Below are 26,229 nucleotides of genomic sequence, written 5' to 3' on the forward strand. Positions count from 1 at the left end.
AATACAAAACAAAATAGTTAACAAAACAAAACAATAAAACAAAACATTTTTTATATATTTACATAAAACCTCTCTCAATTATTATTCTTTATTGCAAAATAATTATCTTTACTTTAATTTCCATCTAAATACTCTGAATACAATCTTTCAACCAATTCTAAAGCTTCATTATATTGTTCTAAACTTTCAGTTTTATCTTGATTATCATCCTGTTGTTTTACAAAACGATATTAATATAAATATATAATAATAATACAATGTTTTTGTTGTTATTAATAACATACCAAAAAATCTGTTAAAATATTCACTGAATCTGTTAATCTTTTCACAGTATCTATAATCATTGTTTTATTTTCATCTAATATCTCAACCTATTTGAATTCATTAAGAAATACATTATTAATAACAACTAAATATATATATATGTATGTTTATTATATTATTATTTAATTACCTGTTTCTTTACATCATATTCATCTTTTGTGCTATCATTCTTAAATTGTTGTACTGTATTCTTTTGCTCTTCCAATTCCTTTTGATAATATTTGTAATCTTTCTCTAATCTATATAATATATAAATGTGATTAAATGATTAAAAAAAAAACGAATGAGCTAATCTCATTGTAATATAATTCTATAGTTCGATTGAACTTCTCTGTTTACTTTCATACCTTTTCAATGAATCTATCTTTACTTTTAAATTTCTATTTAAATCGGAAGCTAATGTACTTGATTTAGATACCAATACCATTTTTTTATTTATTTAAATATCAATAATATATTATTATTATAAGGTAAATTCAATGAGATATTAAAAAAAAAAAAAGATTTGTTAGTATGAAAAAAAGTAAATTTAATGAAAATAATACGATTTCTTTTCCAAATATGGAAATTAAATTTAAAATAGAATAAGTTTTATATATATATAAGTTTTTATACACTTTTCAAATGCTTCGAATATGAAAACTTATATAATAATACTATTCAAGTTATAAATATTCTCATTATTAGATCTTATATAAAAAAAAAATAGTCTTCTGTTTAGATTTGGGAACTGGATCTGTTGGTACTGAAGTTTAATTATGGATTCAAATTTTATGGATTAGTAAGGAATCAAGAGAAAGATGTCTTCTTACTTGAGAAAGAGAGTAAATAAAAAAAAAAAGATAGATGTATGTGGTATTTCTCCTCCAACTTTTCTTTGTCACTGAATTCCACAAATGAATTATTATACCGAGAGTTCTCAGTTAGATGATCGTAGTTGCTTGAACCATAGAGTACAGTGCTAGAGGTAAAGATAGTCAACAGGTGGTTCGGTCTTCTCTATTCTTTTGAGGAGAAATACCGTTAGATTGGTGGCGTGTTATCCAACCTTCGATTGTCTATGGAAGAGAAGGCTGTGGTTCTCGTTTCTTATATCAATTGGCAAACTCCAATCAAAAGGATGGTGTTCTTCAGCTTTTTGGAACCCCGGGTCAGAATATTTCGTTTGTTCACAACTACGACTTGGCACAGCTCTACCTATTGGCAGCGGTAAAGTCATCGGTATCCAGAGGTTAGACCTACATTGCATCAACCAAATCCTGATGTTGTCAAACCAGCTGGTAGTGGTCATATGTAGATAAACATTCAAACACAAATAAAGAGAAATACAAATTTTATGTTATTTAAAGTAGAAACTATTAGGTCTCTCTTTCTTTCTTTTAGTTTATTTTGATTCGATTGAATTGTTTGTTGTTATATTTTATATTATTTTACATTATTATCTTGTATTTATAGATACATGGTTTCTGAAGTTATATTATTATTGGTTGTTTAAAAAAAAAATCTAAATATTAAATATTAAATATATATTATTATTCTATTTGTTTGTTGTTTGTTTTTACTATTATTACAAAAATACAGTTGTTGAAGAGAATGGTTGACGACTATTTACAAGGAGAGGTGATGTGTTGTTTGGTGCCAAAGCAGAGTTTATCGTTGGCATTTCACTATTACTAATACGACGTTGTAATATTTTAGCATACATGCTATTATTGTTGGAGTTGTTATTGTTGTTGTTGTTGTTATTGTTAATGTTGGTTGATTGTTTTTGTTGTTGGAATAGTTTTTGAATGGTTTGTTTTCTTTCTTGTTGTGTTTTGAATCTTACAAAGAGATAGACTTGATCCATGTTCTTTAGGCAGTCTTTTACTTTTGAATTTACAGGTAGTGCGATATGATTACCATCTTTAATAATCAATATCTTAAAATGTACAGCATAGTTGGAGAATAATTCTTCTTCTAAATCTGTTTTGTTATGAAAAGAATGAATTGCAATAGTTGTTTTTGACTGTTAGTACTACAGTCGTAAATATTTTCAAGTTATTGTTGACTTACATTCATAGAGAGATTGAATCTCAAGGTTAATATCGTTAATGCATGTTAAAAATCTAAAAGTTCCATATATTTCAACTTGAAGACGAAGTGCAGAACACTGAGAGTTTGAATGCATATAGATATTTATTGTTTTACAAAAAAAAAAAAAAAAAGGAAAGGAAAGGAAAGGAAAGGAAAAAAAGAGCAGAGGAAGAAGAGGAGCAGGAAAAGTAAACAAATAAGTTAAGATAATGGAGATTTAAAGTCAAGATTAAGATTAATGGGTTATTAAAATTAAAAAGAAATTAAAAGAAACGAAAGATAAAGATTAGGAAGAATGATTGAAAGAAAAAAGAGATAAAAGAATAAAAACACAGAAAATTGTACAAATAATGATAAATGATGTTGTTTAAAATGCTTTTTGATGAACTGGTGTTTGTTTACTAGTTACCACTGAACCACCTCTCATCAAAAAAAAAAAAAAAAAAAATTTGGTGTCAAGTCACTCATTGTCTCGAAAAAAAATGATCATTTTCGAAAAATCCAAAACTAAAAAAAATTACTGGGGTTTAATGTGCAACAGCCATATTTTTTCACATCGTCAGGGAACTAGTTTTTTTTTTTAGCGTCTAGATCAATTTAAATTCCACCTTATCTCTTATCAAAAAACAAAAAAAAATCTAAAATTATAAAAAAACAATACAAAAAATGAACCATCAATGGTAATCTTTTATCTGTAATTTTAGAATTTTTCAATCTTTTGAATATTCTTTGGTACCTTTGCATAAATCAAGGTATTTTTGCTATGAATGATTTCTGCCAGTCACCATAGCAAATGATGTGATGATATTATTTTAATGAGAAGTTTCGTTATCCTTCCTGTTTCTATTTTCTTTTCAAACAAAACAAGACAGATATCTTTATTTATTTTTAATTTAATGATTTTTTTTTTCTCTTTTCATTGTAAATTTATTTTATTATATTAAAGGTCTTGTCTTTAATTTATTATTGGGAAGTTATTAAACAAAAACAACCATCATTAAAGATCTTTAGTAGAATCGAATTTTTAAACAAAAAATAAGCAACAAACAACAATGTAATTGATTCAATAACGTATCCACCATTGCCCATTTCTCTCAATGTTGTAAAAAAGATATTTCAAACCAACAAACACACAACAATTCCAAAAAGAAAATTACCAAAAAAAAAAAAAAAAATAAATCAAAAAAAAATCAAACAGAAAAAAAGTATCTACTAAATCTATTAAAGGGTTATTGTAATAGTTTGGTAATCAATTGTCAGGTTATGTACATCCATTTCAAACTCTTTGACAACTATAACCTATTATATAAATATGTAAAAAAGATTATTTTTATTTCTGTTTCGTGTTTTTGTGTGTCTCTTTAAAGAGTGAAAGTATTATTAACAAAAAAAGATCAACAAACACAAAAAGGAATTTTTTTTTTTAAAAGAAAAAAAAAAAAAATCTCCACAATCATGATTTTGTTGTATGGTCAAATTTCGAAATAAATTGACCCACGTACTTGTGAAGCAATCTAAAAAACTGAAATTTTATTGTTGGTGACTTGATTTCTATAAAAATAACTATTTTGTTCATTTTTTAATTTAAATCGTTGAAATCCCAACCAAACGGTAGGATCTGAAAAAACTATAAAAATTCTGATCATCAACCAGATTTTCTTGTTGATTGATTTTCATTCTTATCAAATCGTTGAATTCACATAATTAATAGGTACCCCCTCTCAGTGACAACAGTGTTTAAAAAATTCAACTAAGTCTACATTCGCTTGTTTTTATTTAACTTTGCTCTTAATACTCCTACCATGCATCTATGATTTACTATTGAGAATCTTTTAATTATAAAAATAAAAAAAGGAAAAAAACAAAAAACAAAAACAAAAATAAAAACATCTGATCCTTCACACTATACTTTGAATTTGTGTTGTGGTTCAATGATCAGGTCTCCTCGTATTTGATGTCAAATGGTTATTACTGGTTGGTTGATGTTTGTGTGACACAAGAGATGAGGAATTGACAATTGTTTTGTTTGTTTTGTTTGTTTTTTTTTACAATCACAACATTCAGACAGAAGAAGGTCTCATTCACTTTTAGTAAAATCGAAATCAATTGTAAACCAACAATAATTATTTATTATAAAATAATAATATTATTTATAAGTTTTTTTAACAAACCTTCAGCTCATCATAATTAAATAGTTTTTGATTAATGATTGGATCATAGTTGAATTGAATTGTGTTTCTCATTCACACCCACACACCAAGCACCACCACGGCAATTTTAGAAAAGTACACTGATACACCACGAATCATTCAACTCAGTCAACAAACACCTTTAGTGTAAAAACAAAACACATTTAAAAAATTAAAACCAGTACTAAAATAGCAAGTCGTTTCTAAATAATCAATTGTAGGTAGGCTACCCACATTTTTATTTCATGATCACAAGTCTAATCACCATAGCTAACCACATTATAAGTAGTTTGTGTTTTTTCTATATTTATATTATTAATTAATAACTAGTACAATACACCAATTCATATTCATCCTCAAGATTGATTGATTGAATGTAATATAATTAATTCACAAGTCAACATCTAAATCGGTTTAGAAGTAATTTCAAAATAATTTTACATTCATTCAGTAAATAGTGAAGATGGACATTAATAGTAATAACAATAATGATAATGATAATAACAATAATACTTTTATCAGTATGAGTGGAGAAGAGAAGATTGCTTATTACAATAGATCAAATGAGGTTATTATTATTGACCAAAAGCCAACTTTCGTAGTGGTAAATGATGATTATGATATTGGCGTCAATGAATTAAATAATAGTAATGTGAATGGCGATGATCTAAATGGTAATATAAATCTTGGTAAAAGTTTGGATAAAAGTTTGGACAATAGTAATAACAATAGTCTTAAGAATAGTAGAAATAATAATGAATTAAATAGTAACAAAGATAAGCAATTAAATGAAAGCGATGAAGAAAAGAGATATCAGATTCCACTTCCAAATTTCATAAAGAATAGCAAGATGATGTCTCGTTACGCCGATAAGATGATTCCAAAGTTTCCGAAGTCAATCAGAGATCGTATTAATCCATTTACATTAATATTTCTGCACAGAAATAAAGATGTAAGATCGTGTTTTGGGTTACCAAAAATTGGTTGGTCAACCGATATTAAACCCTCTACTAAAACAGCTGCAAAAAAAACACAAAAACTATTACAGGAACAAAACCTACCCCCGCACTTCCTTCATAGAAATGATCCAGTTTTAGATAATTTATTAACTGGTAAGTTAATTTAATACTTTTAAAAAAAAAATGTTTATTTTTAAATATTAATATTTAATTTTATTTTTTTTTAGAAGGACAATTTGAAAGATATTTTAATATTATATGTAAAAAGAAAGTTAGAGTATTAATTAGCGTGGCTATACTAATGCAGATATTTCTATCGCTTTTCACATATCTAAAGTTTGGAAACTATGTTTTCAAGAGAGACGTTGGAATTTCCACTGAATTGGTTGTTACATTGATTTGTGCATTTGCAGTCATTGTTTTTCCAAAGACAACCAGTCGAGTCGAAGTTGTATATCTTCAAATTCTATTATTAACGAATAACATAACAAGAATTTGGTGGGAAGATTGGGTAAGTAATTAAAAATCATTATTATTATTATAATTATCATTCCCATTTTTAGAATTTTCAATTTAAAGTTTTCCATGTTTATTTGTTTTTATGAACAATCTTATTAAAACTAATAATTTATTTGTTTATATTCTATTATTACTTTTTTTTTACAATAATTATCCTTTAGTTTCCTCCTTACGAGCCATCTTATCAAATATTTTTATGGATCAATTTCTCGGTACCGACTGCCAAGTTTTGGAGATCTTCAATCACTGGATTCATTGGAATCGCTTGTTTGGTGACGATCCGTTTGGTACAAAAGTACGATACCGTCACCAATATCATTGTCTCTCAGGGAGGTAGCTATCTGCTCTACCATATCGCTGTTGGATTTGGAACACGTCTCAATGAGATTGCCAACAAAGCTCTGTTTGCCGAGATCGTTCAAGCCAATCCAGCGCTACCCGCACACAAGACCTACTTTATATTCGAGCGATACTACGATCGTATCAGTAATCGTTTCACTCAACGCTTCCGTGACAAAGAGATGGAGCAAGGTTTCCTCAAGTTCTACTCGTCCGAGTCGATTGTCGAGGTCGGTGTTGTCGTGTCGACACTGGCTACCTCGGTCTACTATGTGATTCAAGACATCCGTTATCACAACCCCGGAATGCTCTTGATGTTCTTACTCCTCAGATTCCTTGTTATCGTACCGAGCACTCTCGGTCTAATGTATATCTCTATCATTCGTCGTCGTGATCCACATCGCGCAGATCTGTGTGCGCTCGTTGTGTTTTGCGTGCAGGTTGCCGTGCAGTGTCTGATGTTCAAAGAGGTCAACACCTGGGAGGGAACACTCTACTATCTCGGAGGTGTAATGCGTGTCTTGACACTAGGAACATCTCAAATGTTCTTCCTCTATCTCATCGTATTGCTCCCAGTTAGTTTTGCAATTCTGCCGATTGCCATCGTTGAATACGGTAGCTTGAACACCAACTACACACTGTTTTTCATCATTTTCGCAGCGATCATTGCTTGTTTCTCTCTCTTGAGAGAAAAGAATCAGAGACTTCGTTATCTTGTGCAGAATCATGCGCATGCCATTCTAAAGGATGCACAACTGCAACAGGTTGTCATCACTACCGACGACTCTAACAACAAAACAACAAATCCAGATGAGATTGATATCGATACCGATAACAACAACAACAATAACAATAGTAAAAATGATATCGAACTTCATAGATTCAATGATAACTCTAAACAAGAATTATCAATTAACAACACTTGTAATAATAGTAATATTAGTAATAATAATCCATATACATTACGCAATAGTAATAATAGTAACAATAACAATAATAATAGCAACAACAGATCACACGATGACTTGTCGTCTTCATCAAATTCATCATCATGTTCAGTTTCAACTTCTCCCACTCAGCACAAAGGAAAGAAGAATATCTTAAATTACCCACAACTTTCAAAGTCAACTAGTAGTGCTGGTGCCAATACAAGTACTGGTAATCTAGGTGGATAGAGATTGTCAATAAAACTTTAAACATAAACAAAACTACTTTTTTTTTTTTTTCATTCATAATTATTTGACAATCTTTTAAATAAAGAGAGAGGTTTCAAAGTCGCTTGCACATGATTATTTATTTTTAGTTGATTGATGGCTTTCATTGGATTATCAATATATTCCTTACAGTAGAACTAATTCTTAACTTTCTACTACAACAATAATTAGATTTGATCCTCTTCGAATCTGTGAATACAATGTTGGAAGATGGTATCTCTAATAACCATATTTAATATATATTAAAATGATTCTCTTTCATTACTAATTTAAGTGTAAGTCACAATGTTTGCAAATAGATAGGAAAGCTTATAATAATAATAATAATAAAAATAGCATTGACATATATCTATAAGTGAAAATATTCTATTCTGATGTAATAAAGAACACTCATTCTAGAAAGTATCTTTTTCATTTTAAAGTACCTATCATTAATAAATGCAATAAAGCAAAGATAATTACATCCATAAAAGTCATGTTTATTATAAACAAAAAATGTGTTGTCATAGCTTTTTTTTTTTTAAAATTACACATTTTCGATCAGGTGTGTGTTGTGGTCATCTTTTAAGAACATGGAATTTTTTTTAAGAATTAAATGAAATTTGCATATATGCAAACAATATAAATAATGAAATTTCAATTATTCCTAAAATCAACAAATAAATATTAAATCAAATAAATATTAAATCAAATATATAAATCAATTCATTCCTATTTTAAAAATAAACTAATTAAATTAAAAAATGTCTCAACCTATTTTCCATTATGTAAGTACAAAATACAATGTTTTGCACAAAAATATATAATTAATTTGTACTTTTTTTTAATATTAGTTTGATGCCAGAGGTCGTGGTGAAGAAATTAGAATCTTATTAAATTATGCAGGTGTAAAATACACTGAAGACAGAATTGGACCATTAACCGATGAAATTCGTTCGAAATTAACCTTTGGACAACTTCCATGGTACCAAGATGGATCTCTCAGTATTACTCAATCGATGGCGATCGAGAGTTATATTGCAAGAAAGTACTCATTACTCGGTGCCAACGAAGAGGAGAATGCAGAGATTTTCAGTTATGTATTGTCGGTTGCCGACATGTTAGATTCATTCATCAAAGCATTTATGGGTGGTCCCGAGCAAAAAAAGAACTTTGACGATGTTGTTGCACCAAGACTCATCAAAGCATGGGAATCAAAGATCAACTCCAACGGTCATCTCTTTGGAAACAAGATATCATGGGCTGATTTGGCTGTTTTCAATAGTGTCGATTATTTACTATGGGCCAAGAATGATAAACTCTTCACACAATCACCAAAGTGTCTTGCACTTCACAAGAAGTTGGCTGAATCTCCACAATTGAAACCATACTTGGAATCAAGACCAAAAGATATTAAATTTTAAATTATCATAGTTTGCTTTTTTTTATTATTAATAATAATGAAAATAAACTTTATATTATAAAATAGATACTTGTTTTATTCTAAAATGTTTATCGCATTGGAGAGAATTCTAAAAGTATATAATTATCACTAGTTCTGAATCAACACAAAAGATTTTATTACAAAACAAAACTGGCTCCCAAAAAATTGGTGGGGTTAATGTGATCTTAGTGGTTTTTTTTATTTTATTCGATTTATGGTTACAAGCATGAGCCTGTTTTGTTTTGGTTTTTATTTAAATTATCAATTGGTTATTTTTAAATGCTTTTAGTTTTAGTTGATAGATGGTTTTCGTTGGATTTTCAATATATTCCTTAAAGTAGAACTTGTTGTTGTAGATTTGATCTTCCTCTTTCGAATCTGTGTAGACAATGTTCGGTGATGGTATCTCTAGTAGCCATGCTATTATATTATAATGATTCTCTTTCATTGCTAATCTAAGTGTAAGTTTACTGTAGTCTCTAAGTTCTTTGTGTTTGCAAAATAGATATGATAGCATTTCGACGTTGCCCAATACAACCAATTGCGATACCATATCCATCGGTGACCAATCATTAAATTGATAATAATCAAGTAGTATTTTAAATTTCTTTACATCTTTAAGTAAAATACATTCAATAATATCATCTTTTTCGACTCTAATGCATCTATCTCTGAAAAAGAAGGTAACCATGTCTATGCTACCATATTTAACTACTTTGAAACTGATCTCTTCTAGTTTTCCAATTACTCTTTCCGATGGCACCAAATCCAATAGATATCTCACTATATCCAAACTACTATTTCTAATTGCCATCTCGATACCAACGTTAAAGAAATGAATGGGATCTACTTCATCTTTCTTTCTTTCAACTAACCATTTCAACATCGTTAAATTATTGAAATAAGAAAGAACCCTAATTGCCATATCGCTGTATCCCTCTGTTCGGTTCTCCATCAACCATTCACACATTTCCAAATGACCACCGATAAGAGCTTGATCCATAGCTTTTGTTGAACATCCTTCACTTCTCTTCTCATTCAGCCACTTCACTACTTCCAAGTGATTGTTTTCCGCTGCAAAATCCATAGCATTAATTGAACATCCTTCACCCCTTTTCTCATTTAACCACTCTATTATATCCAATCTTCCGATTTTAGCTGCATAGTCAATAGCTTTGAATGAGCATCCTTCATTAACATTAAAGTGAAACCATTGTAAAATTGAAAACTTTCCATTTCGAGCTGCTTCATCCATTACATTGGTCAGGTAGAGTATTCTAACATTGGAAATCAGCCATTTAACAAGTTCTAGATTCCCACTCTTAATTGCATGGTACATTGATTTCGAAGTAAATTCCACTCCCATACTATGAAGTGTCTTTACTATATCCAAATCACCACAACCAACTATTTCATCATATCGATGATTCTCCTTCTTAAAGAATGATGGTGGTAGACGTGCAAGCACCGATTGTAGAACATCGAATTGTTTATGTCGAACCAAGTCTGCTATGTCATATCCCCAAATCGGTTCACCATGAGCAACCAACCATTGAATTACATTGTAGTGATTATGAAGAATTGCATAGTGAAGTGAGCTGGTTGACTTGGCTTTGGTATATTTCGACAGGTACACTACCATTTCAAAATTTCCAAATTTAACAGCCATCTCCAACATTCTCGGTGCCATCCAAATGAATTTCTCCTTACTAACCAATCTCTTAACCATCCATTTCAAAAGTCTAACATTTCCAGACTTTGGAATTCTCAGTATTGCTTCGATGTATTCTTTTAATCTAAAATGATTAACCAAATAAACAGCTATTTGATATCTTCCAAATTCACATGCCACAGTTAGTATCCTGTTGAAATCGATATGTTGTTCTTTTACTATTATATCAGAATGAATTGATGAAAGTTGAAGAATTATTGACTTTAGAATTTCGAATCTATCTAATCTAACCAATGATTCTGCAATAGATTGAATTTGTTGTTTTGTAGGTCTTGGTAAAATTTCTAATCTATTGTCATTTAAATATTTAAAATATTTATATTCCACCATTAATAAAGGGTCTTCCAAGAGTTTGTTCCAATTATATAGTTTTGTTTCTTTTTTATTTAAATTCTCTCTATGTATTGATTTAACAAAATTAAAAATAATATTTCTTGTAATTTTATTATTTATTATTAATTTTAAAAGTTGTTGTTTATTTATATATTCCATTTTTTTATAACATCTAGTATAAGTTTTGAATTTAATAAATGAATAGAATAGAATTCGTTTAAATAGTTTATATAATGTATAAAATAAAAGAACTAATAGTAAAAAGAAAGACGTTTTTATTTTATTTTTTTTCGATTGATTCTTCCAAATTAGGAATAATTTTTAGATTTTCCGTTATAAAAGTTGCAAAATTTTGACTTTCACCTAATCAATTTGTTTTTAAAGTTTCTTTAATTTTTGAATCATTTTTTTTTAGTTGAAGTTTGAATTACAAAAATCTATGATAACAATAAAAAATATTTAAAATTACTAATACTTCATCTCAGTAAGGAGGAGAGATGCAGATGATTATAGAATATATGGTGTTTTGATTTTAGATATTTACAAATATCGCCAAGTAGTACCACAATATTGTAAAGTATCATCCATCCATGGCTTCATGAGAACACATCCGATTCTAAACAGTCATACAATGCGAGCAATTACCAAGGGTCGTAGTTCAATTGTCAGTGGAATTCCCAATAGAACAAGCATATGATTTATAGATCCATCGAAATAGAACTGAATCTTGCACTATACAAAAACAAATTCGTTTTAAAAACTGATACCATCATCATCATCAACAATATCATGTTTATTGGTTACTACTCTTAACATGATATTTCTAATATTACATCCCTATCTATATAAAATCGATAAGTTCAATTTCAAATTTCAAAATAGAATTCGCTGGAATAGAGCCAACTCTTTTGTTACCATATCCATAATCTACAATAATTGAGAATATAAGTATATATTGTTTTTGAGTAGGTTGATAACTGAAAAGAAATGAAGTTAATTAATTACCTGGTGTGATTGTCAACATTGCTTTTTCACCTGGTCGCATAGTTAAAATAGCTTCTTCCCAACCTTTAATTACTCTTTTGTTGTTTGGTTATATATTGGTTAGTATTATATAAAATTGCTAATAGATAACAATTTAACACATACCTTCCTTCACCTACAGTGAATTGAAACGGTCGTTTTGAGTTTAGTGATGATTCAACTACTTGACCGTTCTCCAACATCAATGTATAGTGAACGTTTACTATTGAACCTGTAGTGGGACAATCATAGTCTTCATCTCCTTCGACAATGATTACTTTCTCTACACCCTATAAGTAAATAGATAGAGATTGATTCAATATCATATCATACCAACAGCACAACAATTCATTGTTTGTTAATAAGATATTATTTTTACAACTTTTCTTTGATAACATTTTATAATACCATTTTATTTTTGTAAATAAAATAAAATAATGATCGCGATCATGAAAATTAAAAACACCAGTGTTTGTTTTTTTTTTTTTTAAAACAATAGATATTATGATTTAATCTATTAACTACATTCTGAATACAGTTTTAATGAATATATATTGTGTTCTATGATCAAAAAATATATTGGGTGAAAAATTTCAAAATAAATTAGTATTATTAAATTACATAATTTAGATATTATAAATATAGATATTAGCTTTTAAATCGTTTTTGATTCTCTACCTCTTTTCAATGACAAAGTAGATACCGTATTAGATATACCACCAATTGTATGACTTGAAAGTGAATTGTTAACATTTAGTGACGTTGATGATGAATTATTATTATTATTATGTGATGTTGATGTTGTTTTTGTTTGCAGATATTCAACAACAACAAGAAGAAGAAGCAACAGTCGAAGATAGAAAGAAAGTAGTTTTTGAGAGTTTATTAAGTAGATCGATATCATCTTGGAGTGGCAGTAGTACTTTCATTAGTTTTAAAATCTAATTAATCCACAGTCAACAACAAACACAACACCATCATTATCGACATCAACATCAACATCTAATCTACAACCAGTTTCATCGTCATCAACCATTGTTGATGCACAATCAAGTAATAATAATGTAGAAAAGGAAAAAGAGATACAATTGAAACTACAACAACAATTACAATCGGAACAATGAACAAAGAGTGATGTAGGATGGAGTTGGGATCAGAGATTTAAATAAGTACACTATTTTATACAAATATATATTACTTATTCTAAAATTATTATAAAAATTAATAAACATACCTTTTTCTTTATAATTTGTATCTTCTCTATTCAACCAAATTCTTAGGTATTAATTTGGTAGACAACAATGATTCTGAAAAGCAATACCTGATGAACGTAATCTTTTAAACAAAATTATATTTGAGAATTATGGAGATATCCACAGTTCAATGGAGATGTATCTATTCGCCTAGCTCCACACAAGAAGAGATTTGATTTGATCTTTAAAGACACCTTCTTTTGAATTCCAAAGTCACTCTACTAAATCTAGAAAATTATTGAAGAGCTACTCACACCAATTCTAGTTTCTCTGGTATTATTAATTAACTCTTAGAACAACCAAACTAAACTAAAATCTTTTATTGGAAATTAAATCAATCTTGATTGCGATGAAATAAAAAAGTAATATTAGTACTAATATTCTCAACTTTTAAGTTTATTCAAAAATACTTATATTTATAACAAAAAGATGACAAAGGTAAATTAATAATTAATATTTATTCGAATCACGTTCATTGAATTGTAATTTATTAATAAATACAATTTTTTTTATTTTTTTTTTATTTTAGGGAAATAGATCTTTTACTTTATCAAACAATCATGTAAGTGAGAACAGTTATGCCAAAAAATATACGAATAGAAGACTCAGTCCAGGATCAAGTGATCGAGAGCCAACAACGACCGAGTTAAATCCACCTACACCAGTTGAGTCAAATCCACGAACCGTTAGTACAACGCATTCCGAAGCTCATCCAAACGCTATGACTACAGGTGTACCAACTTCCCCAGTAGCGACTGAACCATATCCTACCAGGGGAAGAGGTAGAAAAGGAATAGTGCCAGATGGAAAAGTCCAATTTAGCTCAAACAAGACAATCACTGGTGTGACTAAAGATGGCTTTGAAACATCTCCTGTGCAATTCATTTCACAACTTTCTCATTCACCTCAAGTAATTCCGTCTATTTCTTTTGATAAGCAAATCAATTCCGATCAAATTTCGAGAGCGATCTCCTCCACACAAGAACCTCTATTGGATTTTGAAAGCAGATTGCTTCCGATTGAAATAAGAGTGTTTCATCAACTCTCATTTGCTCAAGAACCGAAATGCTTTCTACGTGAGAATGAAAATCAAAAACTCAAGCGTCTATCTGCCAACATATGTCAGGATGGTCATAGTGTTAAATTACCATTCAATTATTTAAACAACTCCAATCATCATGAGGAAACTAAAGTCATGCTCCTCTCCACACCAAGCTATATTTTCAACAAAAACCATGCTCTTTTCAATAAAGAAGACCTTACATTCCACAATGTCGATTCCACTTTATTAATGAAAACAATAGCTGTTGCAAAATTAAAAGAAGTTTTGCATAACATGGAATTCTTCATTAAAGATCGACTCATGGAATCATCCGTAAAGAATGTCAGACCATACTGTGTTGGATCTATCTCACCTGGTATTTTCAATGATCACTTGATGAATCAATTACATGAAATAAATTTTCAATATGTAATTGAAAACGAATCTTACTCGTCGAATGATACCAAAATGTCAGTTATTATACATCACTACAAATGCACTCTACTTGACCCAAATGGAGAGAGAAGCTTCAAGTATCCAAAATTGATTACCAACGACTGGTGGTTCAGAGATACCTATAAATCAGGAGTTGCTGCAAGATTTGTGGTTGAATCAATTAGCTTTAAAATCAACTCACTTTTTAACACTGTGACAGTAGAATTTGAGTATGGTAAATATGCTATCTCAACAAAAACAGTGAATAACGAAGTTTATTGTAAACTCGAAGAAAAAATGCCATAAAACCAATAATACTAAATAAAAATTTGTTTTTTTTAATAAAATTATATTACTATCTACATGATTTTGGAATTTGGTCATCAACCTTTTATTATTCAAACAATCTGTTTCGAACTCATTTGATGTGAAACAAAAGAGATTGACCACTTGAGAAAATAAATTTATTACTGAATTGCATCTGTCAATCTTTGAACTATTTGATTTTAGTTCTTTATATGGATCCAAGCGATTACATATTTGAAGTACGTCATTTACTTCTCTATGAAATGCGAGGCAACTGGCATAGTGACGAGGAAACCGGCATAACTACAAGAGGAAATCAGCATAACTACAAGAGGAAACCGGCATAGCTACAAAAGGAAACCGGCATAACTACGAGAGGAAACCGGCATAGTGACGAGAGGAAACCGGCATAGTATCAAACAGCAGAGAAACGAGAGAGAATTGGCATAATGACTAGAGGAAACTAGCAGTACTACGAGAGGAAATCGGCATAGCAACGAGAGGAAATCTGCATAGCTACGAGAGGAAACCGGAATATCAACGAGGCTTCACTCATAGTAAGGAGGCAACAGGCATAGTATAAAGGACTTGGAAAAGAAGAAAGAGATATTTTTACTTGACCAGCTGCAGAAATAGCAAAAGTCACTGCCTTTACTCGTAAATTTAAATCTAATTCCTTTCAACTACTAGCCACTTTACTGACCTGCAATTGACTGAACATGAGTGCTACGAAACAGCATATTCTGGCTGTTCTTACACCTTCTTTGATAAATTTAATAGAGATTTAAATAAAAATTTATTTATTGATCTTATTTTATGGTAAATGATAACATCTAATATCTTTACCACTAAGTATTTTTATAACATTGAATCTGTCTTCAAACATTGATTTGTGGAAGAGGCCTGCCATAAAGTATCGTCTGTGTGTTTGCTTGCCAAACAAAATGTAATATTGATCATCAAGTTTTCGAATCGAGCACTTATGATTTTCATAATCTTTGAAAGAAATATTGTCAACCAATTTAGTAGTTGGAAAATAAGCAGTTTTCAATTCAATGTTTTGAACAGAATCTGGTAAAATTCCTTCTTGTAAAACAATATCTTTACCTTCTCGAATGATAAGATGATTAACAGAGTTTGGAATAATTCCTTGACGTTTGAAACAGTCCATATTGTGAACATTGAGTGTTTTTGTTATTTTACAATGGTAATAATATCATATTATAATATACATATAAACATATAAATATAATACTTACAACTTTGATATAAGATTAGGAATTACTTTAGGAGTAGTTTTGGTACGAGGAATATAGATTTAATGAATGTAATAAAGTTTAGAGATATAATTTACAGTATAATATTTAAAGATAATAGTTTATTTATTTTGCAATTTGAAGATAAGAATAATATTTGGTAATGTTGAATAATGTTGAATAATTAATTAATTAGTTTTTATTTCTATAATGGATTTCCATGGTATTTATACTGTTGGATTTCTTCGACCAGTGCAGTTGCCCAATCTCAGAAATCTGTTCTTGATTAACTAGTTTGGTATTCATTGTAGATTAACTTGTTGGTTATTTCTTTATGTTAACTTTGGTAGATTGATATTTTGTTGATTCACTGAATGTTGATATTATTCGAATATATTTGATTATTGTTAAACAGTTGAATTATTAATTTAAGTTATTTGAAATCGTGTCCATAAACTGTTTGAATTGTGATAGTTGAATTCTTAATAAATTATTGAAGTGTCAGTTGATTTGATTATTATAATTCTAAAATGTTAATTTTAGAACACTGTCTTTAGTTTGAATTAGTTTTCAACCAATTTCTATAGTCTCCGGTTAAAGACTTATATGATTGGTGAACATCGTTATCCAGTATCCATCCTTGGACTCCTCCTATATTGAAAAGGTATTCGGTCTTAGCATCTCTCTTGTTGGTGAGATTGAAGGTTCTCTTTCTTGTGACGAACATTGTATCTTTACGAATGATATTGGCGTTGATCAAGGCTATGAGTATTTTGGCACTTTGTTTGGTTGGTGGATGGTTCGGATGGGAATTGTGGTATTGGATGTATTCTTCAAGGACAGTTAACTTATTCTTCTTTTCGAATGCTTCTTTGATTTCTTTGGCAGATATTCTCTGGAAATTAGTGATTTCAGAAGATTCTGAAAATCCTCTTTCATTGTGGAATGTCAATGTATTATGAATGATTGGATGAGTAGTAGTTGAGTTTGGAATATTATCCAAAATTAAAGTATTTGAATCTGGTGTATTGATAGGTGGGTTGTTGTTTGTAGTTGAATTGTTGTTTGTTACCAAATCTAATTCTGAATCAATGTCCATGGCTTCAGTGTCATCTGTGTCGTCGTTGTTGTTATTCTGATTGTTTTGTTCATTTTGAGTAATTGAATCGATTTCAATTTCATCTTCTTCTTCAACTTCGCCAAATTCAATATCATCATCATCCTCATCGTCTAAAGAGTTGTGTTTCTTGAAGTATTTAGCGTGTCTAGTGAAAGATGGATTGATTCTCTTTCTCTTTGTACCAGATTCAACGTTGGCAACTGTGACATTTAATCCATTGACATTCGTTACTTCGTATGGACCATCAAATCTTGTTTCTAATTTGATTTTGTTTTTAGGGTTTGATCTAAACTTTCTTAGATAAACACTATCACCTACTTTAATATCCATTTCTTTCTTATTTTTATTATATTGAATTCTCATGTTATATTGATTATCGAATAACCAATTTCTAACAATTTTGAGTTGATTTCTCTTTGAGTTGATCATGTTTTCGATATCAACGTTTGATGAGTTCATTTTCAATTTGTATTGAATAAGAGAGAGTGGTGTTATAGGATTTTCACCTGTATAGATTTTAAAAGGAGAGTATTCGCATCCGTGATGGATGGAATTGTTTACACAAAATTCAATTGTATCAACTAAAGTTATCCATTCATCATGGTTTTCTTCATTGTAAGTTGCAATGATAGCTTTACGAAACAAGTTACCTAAGTATCTGATTATACTTTCCACTTGTCCATTGGCCTGTTGATTTTCTGTAGTGGTAGTTCTGATTTCACAATTTAATATATCCATCAGATCTTTCCAAAATTTACTAGTAAACTTTGAATCTCTATCAGAGACAATTTCAACAGGCATGCCATGATGTTTGAATATTTCTTTCATAAAGATTTCAGCTAAATCTTTAGAAGTGTAAGTTGAATGAACTGGTATGAGTCGTACCATCTTTGATAGACGATCAACAATTACCCAGACTTTATTATATTTAATACCTTTGTATTCTGTATCAATTAATGGAATAAAATCCATACTGATGCTCTCAAAACATTTAGTTGGAACAATAAGTGGTTGAAGTTTACCAATTGATTGTCCACGAGCATCAGTTGCTTTGTTACAAGTATGACAAGCTTTGACATAATTAGTGACATCTTTGGCTATTCCTTCCCAAATGAAATGTCTACTTATTAATTCTAAAGTTTGTTCTATTCCATGATGACCTGCAAGTAATGAATCATGGTATATGAAAAGAATACGTTTAATAATAGAGCGAACTTGAGGAATTACTATTTTATCTTCAAAATATTTAAGTTTACCTTCTGTTTTCACAGATTTAGATTTGTAATATTTTGAAGGATGTATTGTTTTATTCTTTATTTGCGTTTCTTCTTCAATATATCCATTTTCAATCATTGCAATTAGATCATTATCATCAATGGAAATGGTGGTGGAGTAAGTGTAACGACTTAAACCATCAGCAATTACATTATCAGATCCTTTTTTATAAATAAGAGTTGGGTTAAAAGAAAAAATGTATTGTAACCACCTAATTAATTTAGGTTTTGTATTGTCATTAAGTTTATTATTTATAAAAAGTATATTTTGGTGATCGGTATGAATAACTATCTTATAACCTAATAGCATATGGTAGTTAGATTCGAGAGCATGTTTGATTGCCATAACCTCTTGTTCAAAGACATGGTAATCCCTTTCGGTTGTGTTAAACTTCTTGGATCCATAAAGAACAATTTGTTTGTTATCTTCTTGTTCAATATTGTCTTTGTATTGATATATGACATGACCTATTCCATCATTGGAGGCGTCACAATCGATGTGAAATGTTAACTTATAATCAGGTATAAAAAGAAAACTACTATCGCTTATTTGGTTTTTAATCAAATTGAATGTCTCTGTATGTATGTCTTCCCATTTAAATAATTTATTCTTTCTAGTTATATCAATTAATGGAGCTTCTATTTCAGAGAGTTTGGGGATAAACTTTCGGTAGTAGTTTGTCAAACCTAAGAATCCTCTCAATTCTCTCTTTGTGATAGGTTGTTTCCAATTTTTGATTGCTAAGATTTTATCATTTATAGGAATCAATTTATTATGACCAATAATATGGCCGAGATATTCAAGTGAGTATTGACCAAAAATACATTTAGTTAGTTTTATTTTTAATTTGTTTTGATTTAATAAATCAACAATTTCTAAAACATCTTGAATGTGTTTGTCTTCATCATCAATGTTTGTTTTGATTAACAAATCATCGAGGTAAACAAGTAATTTTTTGGCAATTACATGTCTTTGGAATATACTGTCCATGAGTCTCTGAAAACACGCTGGTGCGTTTGTGAGTCCAAATGGTAATACAGTATATTGGAATACACCGAATGAAGTTCGAAATGCTGTCTTAGATTGATCATTCTCATGAACTCTAATCTGGTGGTAACCTTGGAGTAGATCAATTTTAGAGAAGAGAACACCATCTCTTGTATTGTTAAGAACTTCAGTGATGTTTGGTAATGGGTATGTATCTTTGATAGTTATACCATTTAGAGATCTGTAGTCTACACAGAGTCTCCAACCTCCATCTTTCTTTTTAATAAATAAAAGGGGTGCCGCAAATGCGGATTGAGATGGGGTGATTTGACCATTTTCCAAATAAGTGTTTATCTGTTTTTCCAATTCATCTAAAAATGAATGTGGGATTGGATAATTTTTCGGTTTTGGGGGTTGGTCCACCGTCAAATTTATTTTAAAATCAAAATCTCCGCGAGATGGGGGTAATTCTTTGTCAAAAGGTTTAACCACATCAGGGTATTTATTTAAAATGAGATTTTTTATTTTCTTTGAAAGATTTGATTCAAAAGTGTGGTTAGAATTTTTACTTTCATCCAACTTTTCGTGTGTGTTTGATTTATTTGTATTCTCATCTACACTAATATCATTTAAATATACTAAAGCACAACATTCATCATTATCACTCTCGCTTTGCGAAATTAAACAATTTCTAGTTTCAATTAAATTAGTTTGAATAGAATCGTTTAGAGTGTTGAATTTGATAGCTAGTTCTTTAATATTGTTTTCTTTATCAACGTTAGGTAAAGATATAATTTTATTTTTAAAATCAATTTTCAAATTTAAATTTTGTAACGTCTCTGTTCCCAAAAGAATAAAGTTTGTTTTAGAATTGATTATAAAAAATGGTATTTTAAATACTTTATTATTGATTGTTATATTTTTATTTATTTGTTTTGATAATGTAGAACTGTCTTTGTTGATTCCATTCAAGGTAATGTTCACATCTGTTAGATTCTTGATGTCACTTTCCTGTAATAGATCAAATGAGAGTAAGTTAATGTTACTACAACTGTCAATAAAAATATTAACATACATGTTATTTATAGTTCCAGGCATCGAACATAAGAATGCATTAGCTTGCTTTCTTTGGCCAGTGGCTGGATCGATATCTCGGAATTTTCCAAACTTCCCGTAGAAACAATTGTTTGGAAGATGGTTGCCCTTTTTACAGATAGAGCAAGTACCAATCTTGGACTTCTTTTCGGTGAATTTGGTTTTATTTTGTCCGACACTTGGTGGTGCGGATCTTTTATTGGTATTGTTTGGTGACCATTTCTGGAGAAGATTTGGTTGTACATTAGATGTATGGTATTCTACCGGTTGATGATTTCGAGTGGTGAAATGCATCACTTTCTCCTCCCTTTTTAACCGAAGTTTATCGTCGAGTTGCTTTCGACCTAAATCATTTAATCTTTTGGTCAAAGCATTGATGCTCTTCTTATGATGTGCCTTGGTTAATTCTGGATCTGCTTTGATGTTGCTAGGAAGCAAACTGTAAAGCTGTGTGGCGATGTCAGTTTGAGAAAGACGCGATTTACTATAGATCTCTCGGAATTTGACAATGAACTTATGAGTGGTTTCGAATTGTTCAAGTCTCAAATTCTTAAGATCGGTAACGTATTCATCGGATTCTCGTTTGATACCGAAGGTATTGGTTAGAATAGAGGCAAATTCCTTCCATTTCATTGTACGTTTTAGGATTTCTGCATCTTCTGCTGATGAAACCGAAGTGATGGCTTCCTCTGAGAGTTTGCTTAAAGCAATGACGCATCGTAACCTATCTTCTGGTACTACGTTCTCCACTTGGGATATGAATGTTTGGGTGTCGCTCATATCTGGAACGAATAATGGAATCTTGGCAGTATAGTTTTTGACTTGGTCTCTCAAATGACTAGAGACCAGAGATTGGATTCCGAGTAGATCAACTCTTTCGGTGACTGCTGCCTCGAATGCTCCTTCGTCGCCAAGTAGTGGGTTCGATACCAAGAATTGGGCAGCTCTTTCAATCAAGTCTTTGTTTGATGCCAACAGCATGTCGTTGAAGGAGACAGCTCTGATTCTTGCTCTTGCATCTCTCAAAGCTTGACTAGAGAACTCTACCACAGTTCGGTGTCTATTGGATCTTGCAGACTTTGGAGTGGTGTTACGTGTATATTTAATCTTATCAATTGGCATTTTGACAGTTTCATCATCCGACTGATCAGAGGTGTCCGAGTCGGATGATTCTGGATCAGATGGATCTTGGAAAGCTATTCTACCAATCTCCTTCTTCGATCTTTTCCTACGATGATTGTTATCATCATCATAGTCGTCTTCGGATTCGGAATTAGAATCTTCTGATTCGGATCGGTGGTATTGATGTCCTTTATCATGGGAGTTGGTGCTCACATTGCGGTTGGGACTTGTTCCGTGATTGGAAATGCTAGTAGCATTCTTGTTGGTACTTGAAATACTTGGCAAGTTTGGAACATTGTTAATGGTACTCGTAGTACTTAGATTACCGTTGGTGACAGTTGTTCTTGGAGAACCACCATTGGTTGCATTGGTGCTGGTCGCACTTTGGTTTAAACTTGGAGAACCATTATTGGTTGTATTGGTGCTGGTCGCACTTTGGGTATCTCTTGGAGAACCACTGTTGGTTACATTGGTGCTGGTCGCACTTTGGATATCTCCGGCGCTGGACGCGCTTAGTGGAGTTTGTTCAATTGCATTGGTATTGGTCATACTTGTTGCATTGAGTGGGTTTGTTATGGACATAGTGTTGTCAGAAACATTGGTTTCCGCTTGGTTTTCAGTTGGAGAAATGTCAGCCATTTGACCCGAGTTAGTTTCGTCGTTAGTGGTTGGAATGGATGTGTTTAATTGGGACATCTTTTAGTTGGTTTGTTTCTTTTATGTTCTATATAAATAGAATAAAGAAAAATTTAATTAGTAAATATTTATAGATATTTCTAATTATAATCACTTGGTGGTGATGTGTATATATTGTTCACTTGGTGGTGAAAATCACTTGATGGTGATGTATATATATATATTGTTCACTTGATGGTGAAAATCACTTGGTGGTGATATATATATATGTATTTCACTTGATGGTGAAAATCACTTGGTGGTGATATATATTATGCACTTGGAGGTGCTATGGTCGATCGGTGCTTTAAAGAGCAGATGCTACCATGTTATTTTACAATGGTAATAATATCATATTATAATATACATATAAACATATAAATATAATACTTACAACTTTGATATAAGATTAGGAATTACTTTAGGAGTAGTTTTGGTACGAGGAATATAGATTTAATGAATGTAATAAAGTTTAGAGATATAATTTACAGTATAATATTTAAAGATAATAGTTTATTTATTTTGCAATTTGAAGATAAGAATAATATTTGGTAATGTTGAATAATGTTGAATAATTAATTAATTAGTTTTTATTTCTATAATGGATTTCCATGGTATTTATACTGTTGGATTTCTTCGACCAGTGCAGTTGCCCAATCTCAGAAATCTGTTCTTGATTAACTAGTTTGGTATTCATTGTAGATTAACTTGTTGGTTATTTCTTTATGTTAACTTTGGTAGATTGATATTTTGTTGATTCACTGAATGTTGATATTATTCGAATATATTTGATTATTGTTAAACAGTTGAATTATTAATTTAAGTTATTTGAAATCGTGTCCATAAACTGTTTGAATTGTGATAGTTGAATTCTTAATAAATTATTGAAGTGTCAGTTGATTTGATTATTATAATTCTAAAATGTTAATTTTAGAACAGTTTTCAACGATGATGGAAGTGAATCCTGTTTGATATCAAAGGCAAACCTTACACTAATTTCAAGTGTTTCAACACCGAATGGAATGACTCTGAGTATATGTGAATTCTCATCATGATAATAATCGAGAGACAACTTCTTGATATCCAAACCATCAAGTGATTCTTGTTTGAATGCCGATTCTTGTAGACTTTCCAAATGATAAAGTGTGCGATCTGGGAACAATTCGTCAATGTCATAAACAGAATCGGCAAGACTGAGATGTCTAATCGAGGTAGGTAATGCCGATTGTAATGTAAGTGAGTGTATAATGTGCAGTGTTGTCAGTGATTTCGGTAGATCTCTTAGATCTAATAAACCAGAACCATCAGTCAACACTATAGATCTAAGATTCTCGAGATACTTTATTGACTTCATCCATGACAAAGGAACATTATGTAGTGTGATTAACGAATTTGGTAGTACGTTAGAGCCAATAAACACTTCTTTGCCATTGTGAACGAATTCTTCTAGATTTGGAGGTAACGATCCAACTTTGAGATAGTTATCGAGTGTGGGACCAATGACTCTTAATATCTTCAGTGATGTCGGTAATACTCCAGGTTCCAATATTTGGTTGAGTGTATAAATCTCTAAACTCTCCAATGTATCAGGTAATACACCTACTTCGATCACCTGATTGAAACCGCCAAGAAATTTCAATCTCTTCAACTTGGGTGGAAAACAACCTTTGAATAACTGTTCATTAAAATGAAAACCAAATTCCAATGAGGTGATATTCATTGGTATTCCATAATATAAAGTTTGACAATCCTCTATACTTGTTACATTAGATTTACTAATCAAATCATAAAGTTTTGTAAACAGTTGATCTGAATCTTCTCTATTTTGCATATCACTAGTTTCCGTTACTTCTACTATATTTTGATCGATTTCATCTGTACTTTCAATTGAATCTGAAGAAATATATAAAGATAAATTAATAATAATAGTATTAAAACAATCAATCAACAATTCTAAAGATATATTTACCATAATCTATAACATGATCAACAAGAAAAGTATAATTTGTATCTGGTGTGACGTACATAGTACGTTGTTTCTTTTTGTCAAGTGACTCTAATATTAAAGATCGATATGAATTCAATGTGATCCTTGAACTATCTTTATAGACACAATATAAACTATCGGTATCAAACCATAGATATCTATTTCTATCATCAAACCATCTTTTACAAACTAAACTAAAACAAATCTTGTCGATATTATCTTTCAAATTATTAACAATGTTTGATAATAGAATATGTGGAAGATTTACTAATTTATGTGTTGAATTGTTAATGTTTATTGTCATTTTAGCTGGGATGAAATGATCGCAAATCAAAAAAAATTTTGTTTTAAAAGATAAAGTTAATAATATATTTTTAAAAATAATCATGATCAATCAACAATTTTTAAGATATATTATGTATCTATCTAGATTTTAAATTTGAAGAAAAATTAAAAAAAAAATTGTTTTAAAAGTTTTTTACAACGATCTATGTCATTGCCCACGATCTCTGTCATTTTTCACAATCTCTGTCGGTCCATCCGATCTCTGTCATTGCCAACAGCCTCTCTCCGTCCATCTCTGTCTGTTGATCGAAACTCAGTTTGATCCTTCAATCATTGTCTGAATTTACCTTTTAAAGAGATCTCTCTTTTAATGTTGATTAAACTCACTAAATAAATTCGTTAATATTAATATCATTAGAGATTTGCGCTATGAGAATTTAATAATCTCAACGTTCAACTTTTTTAATTTTATTTAATCACTTTATCTTGTTAATCTTTCTTTTCTATCAATAATTTATATTTTTGTTGTTTTGTATTTTTATTTGAGAAAATAGATTTGTTCTTGCAGTTGATATTTGTTGTTGTTCGGAATGGTGATCGACTATTTGTGTGGCAGGTACTTACTACATAAGTGTCTTTTGTCCTATGTCATTGTTGAAGCTTGGAATAGCTATACTGAAAATGTTGTCATCGTTGTTTGTTGTTAATTATGTTGGTTCAGTTGATAATGAATGATTTGAACTGATGATTGTACTGTTGATGGATTCAACCATCTCGTACTAGTGGTGCCACTTGAAATAGCCATAGTAAGCCAAAAATCTGCAAGATCAGATTGACTATAAACAGATGAATGTGTTCTTAACTGGTTTACCAATGCATCACAACTAGCTTCTATTGTACAATACGTTTGGCCAAAGTACTTCTTAATAATGAATTATCATTATTAATAATATTCTATGAATTAAGAGAATTTAAATTTAACTTACCCTTTCTATAATTCATTCTTTTACAAATAAAAATAATAATTAGTAAATATAATTTCATTTAAAAAATATTTCTCAACTAATGATGTCCAATCAACTTACTAAGCAATCTTCGATAAATGAAATCGCTTCCCTCTTGTTCCTTCCAAATGACCATCCATTTCGAAAATTTTTAGAAGAAACACACTTTATTGGCAGCTATCTTTTAACATCAAGCCTAACATTAAGAAATATTCCTCAACATTTCCCAAAAATCCCTCTTCCGTTGGCAATGATG

General features: G+C 30.3%; 12 protein-coding genes across 12 annotated transcripts; 4 read left to right on the plus strand and 8 right to left on the minus strand.

Annotated features, from left to right (window-relative positions):
- Positions 1–113: 113 nt before the first annotated feature.
- On the minus strand, positions 114–751 carry tbcA (tubulin folding cofactor A; the record flags this gene model as incomplete). Its single annotated transcript, XM_020572384.1, has 4 exons — positions 114–209; positions 285–371; positions 455–563; positions 672–751. 4 exons carry the CDS (start codon positions 749–751, stop codon positions 114–116), a joined length of 372 nt encoding a protein of 123 aa, XP_020437699.1.
- Positions 752–1,007: 256 nt separating this feature from the next.
- On the minus strand, positions 1,008–2,494 carry PPL_01376 (uncharacterized protein; the record flags this gene model as incomplete). The annotated part of the gene is made up of 3 exons (XM_020572385.1): positions 1,008–1,013; positions 1,904–2,289; positions 2,380–2,494. 3 exons carry the CDS (start codon positions 2,492–2,494, stop codon positions 1,008–1,010), a joined length of 507 nt encoding a protein of 168 aa, XP_020437700.1.
- Positions 2,495–2,767: 273 nt separating this feature from the next.
- Positions 2,768–4,709, minus strand: PPL_01377 (uncharacterized protein; the record flags this gene model as incomplete). The annotated part of the gene is made up of 5 exons (XM_020572386.1): positions 2,768–2,820; positions 2,922–2,967; positions 3,670–3,699; positions 4,202–4,229; positions 4,690–4,709. 5 exons carry the CDS (start codon positions 4,707–4,709, stop codon positions 2,768–2,770), a joined length of 177 nt encoding a protein of 58 aa, XP_020437701.1.
- Positions 4,710–5,052: 343 nt separating this feature from the next.
- Positions 5,053–7,695, plus strand: PPL_01378 (uncharacterized protein; the record flags this gene model as incomplete). The annotated part of the gene is made up of 5 exons (XM_020572387.1): positions 5,053–5,701; positions 5,776–6,059; positions 6,229–6,773; positions 7,095–7,564; positions 7,667–7,695. 5 exons carry the CDS (start codon positions 5,053–5,055, stop codon positions 7,693–7,695), a joined length of 1,977 nt encoding a protein of 658 aa, XP_020437702.1.
- Positions 7,696–8,363: 668 nt separating this feature from the next.
- On the plus strand, positions 8,364–9,023 carry PPL_01379 (glutathione S-transferase; the record flags this gene model as incomplete). The annotated part of the gene is made up of 2 exons (XM_020572388.1): positions 8,364–8,387; positions 8,454–9,023. 2 exons carry the CDS (start codon positions 8,364–8,366, stop codon positions 9,021–9,023), a joined length of 594 nt encoding a protein of 197 aa, XP_020437703.1.
- Positions 9,024–9,296: 273 nt separating this feature from the next.
- Positions 9,297–11,267, minus strand: PPL_01380 (uncharacterized protein; the record flags this gene model as incomplete). Its single annotated transcript, XM_020572389.1, has 1 exon — positions 9,297–11,267. The coding sequence occupies one exon, from the start codon at positions 11,265–11,267 to the stop codon at positions 9,297–9,299; it is 1,971 nt and encodes a 656-aa protein (XP_020437704.1).
- A 682-nt stretch (positions 11,268–11,949) lies between these two features.
- PPL_01381 (FKBP-type peptidyl-prolyl cis-trans isomerase) lies at positions 11,950–12,542 on the minus strand (the record flags this gene model as incomplete). The annotated part of the gene is made up of 3 exons (XM_020572390.1): positions 11,950–12,085; positions 12,258–12,421; positions 12,540–12,542. The coding sequence occupies 3 exons, from the start codon at positions 12,540–12,542 to the stop codon at positions 11,950–11,952; spliced, it is 303 nt and encodes a 100-aa protein (XP_020437705.1).
- A 381-nt stretch (positions 12,543–12,923) lies between these two features.
- PPL_01382 (uncharacterized protein) lies at positions 12,924–13,255 on the plus strand (the record flags this gene model as incomplete). Its single annotated transcript, XM_020572391.1, has 2 exons — positions 12,924–12,998; positions 13,088–13,255. The coding sequence occupies 2 exons, from the start codon at positions 12,924–12,926 to the stop codon at positions 13,253–13,255; spliced, it is 243 nt and encodes an 80-aa protein (XP_020437706.1).
- A 558-nt stretch (positions 13,256–13,813) lies between these two features.
- Positions 13,814–15,167, plus strand: PPL_01383 (uncharacterized protein; the record flags this gene model as incomplete). Its single annotated transcript, XM_020572392.1, has 3 exons — positions 13,814–13,822; positions 13,914–14,294; positions 14,322–15,167. 3 exons carry the CDS (start codon positions 13,814–13,816, stop codon positions 15,165–15,167), a joined length of 1,236 nt encoding a protein of 411 aa, XP_020437707.1.
- Positions 15,168–15,279: 112 nt separating this feature from the next.
- PPL_01384 (uncharacterized protein) lies at positions 15,280–16,338 on the minus strand (the record flags this gene model as incomplete). The annotated part of the gene is made up of 5 exons (XM_020572393.1): positions 15,280–15,310; positions 15,420–15,470; positions 15,710–15,821; positions 15,855–15,929; positions 16,014–16,338. 5 exons carry the CDS (start codon positions 16,336–16,338, stop codon positions 15,280–15,282), a joined length of 594 nt encoding a protein of 197 aa, XP_020437708.1.
- Positions 16,339–16,976: 638 nt separating this feature from the next.
- On the minus strand, positions 16,977–22,718 carry PPL_01385 (uncharacterized protein; the record flags this gene model as incomplete). Its single annotated transcript, XM_020572394.1, has 2 exons — positions 16,977–20,856; positions 20,881–22,718. 2 exons carry the CDS (start codon positions 22,716–22,718, stop codon positions 16,977–16,979), a joined length of 5,718 nt encoding a protein of 1,905 aa, XP_020437709.1.
- An 895-nt stretch (positions 22,719–23,613) lies between these two features.
- PPL_01386 (uncharacterized protein) lies at positions 23,614–24,988 on the minus strand (the record flags this gene model as incomplete). Its single annotated transcript, XM_020572395.1, has 2 exons — positions 23,614–24,590; positions 24,667–24,988. The coding sequence occupies 2 exons, from the start codon at positions 24,986–24,988 to the stop codon at positions 23,614–23,616; spliced, it is 1,299 nt and encodes a 432-aa protein (XP_020437710.1).
- Between the last annotated feature and the right edge of the window lie 1,241 nt (positions 24,989–26,229).

The sequence above is a fragment of the Heterostelium album genome, assembly GCF_000004825.1.
Source record: "Heterostelium album PN500 unplaced genomic scaffold PPL_scaffold2, whole genome shotgun sequence".
In the NCBI taxonomy this organism is placed as follows: domain Eukaryota; phylum Evosea; class Eumycetozoa; order Acytosteliales; family Acytosteliaceae; genus Heterostelium; species Heterostelium album.